Source organism: Poecilia latipinna, unplaced genomic scaffold (assembly GCF_001443285.1).
Source record: "Poecilia latipinna isolate Pla-1442-1.1 unplaced genomic scaffold, P_latipinna-1.0 Scaffold1368, whole genome shotgun sequence".
Classification (NCBI taxonomy): domain Eukaryota; kingdom Metazoa; phylum Chordata; class Actinopteri; order Cyprinodontiformes; family Poeciliidae; genus Poecilia; species Poecilia latipinna.
In genome coordinates, this window is record NW_015113984.1 from 46099 (window position 1) to 52091 (window position 5993).

A 5993-nucleotide genomic window follows, 5' to 3' on the forward strand; every position below is an offset into this window, starting at 1 on the left:
CAAAAAAATAAGTTTAACTTTTGCGTTGACAAACACCCCCACACCAAAATAATGTGGGGGGGGGGGGGGGGATGCACTCATTTGATCTGGAGGGGGGTCAAAGCTTGACCTTTGGAAACGTAGTAATGGTCAACAACATGCTGCTTTTGAAGCCGTCATCCTGCACATGCCCTGGAAGTGTCTTCCTCCAGCCGCTTCGTAAAGCAGCTCTAACTTGCCGTGTCTTATCCGCAGCGCACCTGTTACCTCCAAGGAGCGCAAGATCATGATCCCACCTGGAGACTGCATGTACGCGGGCAGAAAGAGGAGGAAGCCCGTCCAGAAACAGTTAAGGAGCCATGCTTGATCTTGTGCATGTATTAGATAAGTGCTCGCGAGTGCGCGTATATTATTATTATTATAATTATTTATATATTTTTCAGGCTTACTCTTGAGAACAACAAAAAAGAAACTTTAAGCACAATTACTTTTGGAGTTTTTGTTGCATATTTATGAATTAAGTCTTCACCATAGAGTAGATTTTACAAGTATTTTAGTCTAAGTTCATGGTTTTAAGATAATGAGGCTGAACAGTTGATAAATTAGGTTTTTGCTTCTTTATTCTTATTTTAGTGACTTCTCGTCACTTTATGTGATGCAGACTTCTCGTATTTGATCCTAAGGGATGTAATGAATAGTGATAACTGTTATATAAGTTAATAAAGAGGGAAGTGGTAATTTTCCCCCCCTCCCTTTTACTCCCCCCAAAAAACGGCCTGTGGCATTTATAAAGTTTTCATGGTCGGCCCTGCCTTTTGCTGCTGATCTGAGAGGAAATCTTTGCCACATCAAAACCACTTCTCTGCATGGACATTTTCAGCTCCTAAAATGAAACGAGCACAATGGTATTCTGCTGTTTTTGTGGTTGCCTTTGTTTTTTGTTTTCATTTTGGTAAAGTGAAAAATAAAACAACAGCAAAAAACTTAATTTGCACCTCCATGCTCCAGTCAAACCAACGGCAATTGTTCAAGATAATACCGGGAAAAATCACAAAGTCTTCCCACACTAACTTTACTGTCGGAAAACACTTGGAAGAACGGGTTTTATCGTGCAAGATTCCTGTTTCTTAGTCATTTTCCCCCCCCACCCCAAGCCTATTGTCAAAAGAGACAAATAAATGTGGTTTTATGGTGTATTTAAGGCAGAGAGGAAAGACTTCCTTGTGCGCAGTGTGGTTTTATCAAGTCTTGACTCTGCGGTGCTTGCCCTGCAAGAGTCATTAAAAATAAACCTGTTTTTATGCTAAGAGGGTTCTGAAGACTAGGTTTGCATTTAACACAGATTATTTCCTAACAGTAACTTTGCTGAAAAAAAGTTTTGCTGAAAAATTGACAAAGTTAGTAGTCATTTCTGCTTCAGGGTCCAAGCTGATAGACTTGCTGTCAGGTGTATTTTTTTTTCCTGTGATGTTAAAAACCTGACATAAGGTATACATTTAAATAGATAAAAAACTGTTTTAAGTAAAGTTCACCAAATGCGTCATTTTTGTCGGCTTGTTTTCTCAAGTCTAAGTTTAGCTTCAGAAGTTCACCGAAGGAAATGCTTCTGTCTTTTACACCCGCCTGATCCCAAACTTTCACGTCTCGACGTTTATTCCCGTCCGCCTTGTCGTCGACAGGAAGCCGTCCTCTGCCAACGAGAAAAGCAACCCGTCCAAGCGGCACAGGGACAGGCTCAACGCCGAGCTGGACCGCCTGGCCAGCCTGTTGCCGTTCCCTCCGGACGTCATCTCCAAACTGGACAAGTTGTCCGTGCTGCGCCTCGCCGTCTCCTACCTCCGCGTCAAAAGCTTCTTCCAAGGTAAAGAGTGCCTCAAAAGTTTGTGTTGTGGTGCTCAGAACTTTTGGTTCCCCCACAGGAAGTGCTGTGCGAGCACAGAAGACGGTGCGGAGTGTTTCGGCTGATGAAAATAGTTAATTTCAAGTTGTTTGTTTTAATGGAGAATATTCTGTCAGGGCATCTTTTTCCCATCTCTTTTTGCGCCCTTCTTCTGGAATGCTTGTGAGAGACTCCACAGCATAAACATTTTACCAAGCTGCTAAGGATGAGTCATGAGTTCAAGACGGTTCATAAATATGAGAGAAAAAGTCTGTTTTTCTGGCTTAAATCACAGCTGCGCCTTTGTTTACTTCTGTTACATGTAAATGGAAAGGGGGCTGATTTGGAGTCTTGTTTTCTGATCCACGCGCCGTCTTGCTCCTCCTCCTGCTCCTCATGTTGCTCCGCCATGAACTTCAAATATTCATGTGTCCCTGAAGACCGTATTCAGTTGCCTCTGGCCTTGAATGCTGCTTTATTAATGGAAATGCTGCAGGCGCAGATGATGAAAATTAGATTCTTTTTTTTTCTTCCAAGTGAACTAACAGCAGCGAGTGACATTCGCCTCTTAATTTTCCCAGAGAGAAACTTTCACGATTTGTATGAGATTCTCACAACATGATAACCTTGAGTAAAAACAGCACAGCATCAGGGTATTAACGCAGAGATTTAAAACTATAAACAGCAACATAGTAGTGATGTAATAGCTTTTCTCTACAAAAAGAACTCATCAGGTGTCATTGTTGAAACTGCTTCCTTAGCAAGAGTGAATCAGCATATGGTCAAGTAGTTCTCACAACTTGACTGCATTTTACAAGGCAAGAAAAATTCCCAAAACAACAAATCTGATATTCTCTGCAAGTATAAAGAAAATATAGTTGAAATAAACTTTGATTCCGTGTTTAGTTACTCTGACTCCAGAGTTTCCGTGCGTGTGTATTTTCAGTTCATCGAGGTAAATGTACTCAGAGGCAAGATTCAGCACTCTGTTTTCAACTTCTCTTCAATGGATTCTCTTGTTTGTTCTCGTGTTTTCTGGAGTTTTCCTCTGTGTTTCAGCTTGCTAAGTTAATTAATCACCTGAAAAGTGTCTCGCCTACCTCCTAGGTCCTCCACCAACTCCACACACATGGGATCAGTAGTTTACTTGTAGCCAGTTGACCAGTACAGTGATTGATGGCTGAGGGTGAACTCTGAAAACTCTGATCTCAGCTTCAAAACTGTAGGAATGGTGTGACTGAAAAAATTTGAGTGATTTTGAAGCCGTAGCTTTCAGAAACCTCAGTGAAACTCCACTGTGTCTATGTGTGGTGACATGGAGTAAGGAGGATAAAAAGGCGAACGGGGAGGAAAAGTTGAGGTCCTGCAAAGTTCAACGCTTATTGTGTCTGCCTCGATGGGGTGAAACAAAGTTCCCATCATCGTTTCTGAGAAGTCTGTTTGGGGATTTGTAAGCTTTATCTGTACTAAAAGTTTTGCCCTCTTGCCCCGGTGATCTCCAGAGTACGCTTAATCTCCACCATCCGGTGCCTTGGTTTGGCATGACACCCAACAACTGGCATCCTGTTGGCTCCTTCCTTCTCACACACATGCTTACTCCCTCTCTCTGTCTCTGTCTCTCTCTTTGGCATGTACCTGAATACTCATTTAGCTTAGCCGGCACGCAAAGTTGAAGAACAGGTGCTAATCTGAGTAACCAAGTGGCCATGAGTTCATGGAGAGGTAAAGATATCTTTCGCTTCCGAGTCGTGGGGCAATGCCGAGAATTATCCCAGCCGAGGGAATCCTGGAAAACTCTCGTAAAGCGATGGAAGTGAGTCGCATCGTCAGCTGGCGTCTTCGCCAGCTCGGAGTTGCGCTCTGTTTTCCAAACATCCGAGACGCCGCCGTGGGAAACGCCGCAAGCGTTTGGAACATGCATCTGGCCCGCGGCCTGTATTTGTTTACTCCTCCTCTGCTGTTATTAGTGGCAGTAGTGACTGGCTTATCTGACCTTTGTTGCTTCACAAATGAGATTAATTAGAGAGGAACATGAGAGATTTGGTTGTGTTTACATCTGGAGTCTCTCTGCGCTGCCTCCATCTGATGAACCGCCTTGACCCACATTATCAACACCTCCCTACGCCTCTTGCCCCACCCTCACCCTCCTCCACCCTCATCATCCCCATCCAAAGTGTGAACGCGGAGCGAGGCTGGAGCATTGCTACATAAATCTAAGATGAGCAGCAAAGTACATGTCCACATCCTTCCTGTGGTTTCAAACAACAGTCAGAATTGTCTATGAGTCACTGACAGAAAATAAGACATGAAACCATGAAACCTGCAGCTTTAAGTTTCATTTGTCTTTATGAGCCGTTTTAACTGAGGAAGAATCTTTTTTTTTTTTTTGAGGGTGCAGTTATCTACGTTGTCCAGCAGGGGCTGTGTGACGTTGCTTGCTGATGATTATGCAGATGTTAGATTTTGAGAACAGACTGGACTGTTAGATACACATTTATTGACTGAATCAGAAAATGACCTTTTTTTTATTTTTTTTCATTCAGAGAGACAGAGATAGAGGTCATGAAGCAGGTGCTTTTTGGAGGATTTGTACAAGTGCTCACCTGTGTACTTTGTACAAATATACCTTCAGGCTGTATCTACCTGCATGTGTGTAAATAAAAACCAGCAACTGACAGTTTTTACTATTTCACTTTGATCTCAAGGAAGTCAGCCAATCAGCATTTGATGTACTAAAAACAAAATACAATCAGATGAAATTATTCGGTGGTTTATTAAATAGTCATAAGGCAGAAAACTGTGTTAAAATACTACTATATCATATAGTATACAATATGCAAGAAAAGGTTTAGTATGACTGTTAGGATGTAAGACAGTGAATGAAATAAAAAGTTAAATATAAACTCTCCAGAGATCATAGATTTTAGGAGTGAAAATGTTCTGTATTTCCTCAAAGATTGAGTTAAATCTACTTTTTTCCAGTCAGGTGTGAATTTGCTTGCACGTCAACAGGTGAGCTGTAATTTCCTCTCTGCCGTGTTAGGTCGCTGCCCTCTTTGTAACTGCTGAGCCGGTTAAATATTTAGCATTAATTTAACACTCTTTGATCCTCTCTCCTGCGGGTTTCACAGTTGGCAGACAAAAACTGTTCAAACAATCACATGCTAGTTTTTTTTTTTTTTTTGTGAAATCGAAAGAAATAATTGTTCATCCACTGTAATTAAAGTCAAACAGATACTGTAGTCATGGGTTAACTATTAAAAAAGGGTTCAGTGATATTATGGGTTGTACATGTAATAAATGCACGATTACGTGGATGGATTTGGAGCGGGAATATTGATAACTTTGCACTTCCTTAAATATGTAAAATAAAAGATCTGACCTTGTGCTTGCTGTTGGTATTTTTTTGCACATATTCAAAAAAATAAACAAAGAAACAAACTGTTGCCTTGCAGCAAGAAACCACAACACAGGCACACTAGGTTCTGGTTTGAATTTTTCTAAAAGGAGTTCCCTTGTTCTTCCTGTGACTTGACAGGTATGATACATTTCCTTTCATCTGACATTAAAGCCAACAGGCCAGGTGTCGACACTGCACACTGATAAAAGAGAAAAAGAGGCTTTTTTAAACCGGAGAACCCAAAGACCTCACGGTTAAAAGTCTATTTATTCTCCTACGCTCACAGTCTTATACAGTAAATGAGCCTAATGAAATGCGCTCTTCAGGCTATCAGATCAGCTGATCTAATTCTTGCTAACACCCACCTATTTGCTGTTGGCACGCTATGCGTCTAAAAGCAATGTCCAACAATATTACATTGCTTTCTGTGGCCTTTGTGTGCCTGTATTGTGGTTTCAACTAGGAGTGCAGCATGTGTTTAATTTGCCTGCTGCGGCCAACGGTTTCCCCTCTCTTTGGACACAAATGGAGAGTTTATATTACTTTAGAAAGCTTAAGGCTCTGCAAATGTACTGATTAGCAAGGCACTATGCCACAGTAAGTTAGTGACTGGCAGTACAAAAGCTTTGTGTTGTGTAGGAGATGGTTTTACATTTGTATATTTGCTAACCCCGCCCTTCCAAAAAAAAAAAAAAAAAAAAAAACCCAAAAAAAATTAACCCTTTAAAATTTTTT

General features: G+C 41.2%; 1 protein-coding gene across 1 annotated transcript in view; it reads left to right on the forward strand.

The window, feature by feature from the left end:
• Window positions 1-5993, forward strand: part of LOC106962082 (uncharacterized) — an 84680-nt gene that overhangs the window by 3763 nt on the left and 74924 nt on the right. The window contains exons 2-3 of the mRNA XM_015056245.1: window positions 235-327; window positions 1659-1840. Coding sequence (XP_014911731.1) covers window positions 266-327; window positions 1659-1840 — 244 coding nt within the window. The 5' untranslated portion in view covers window positions 235-265. The remainder of the gene's footprint in view (window positions 1-234; window positions 328-1658; window positions 1841-5993) is intronic.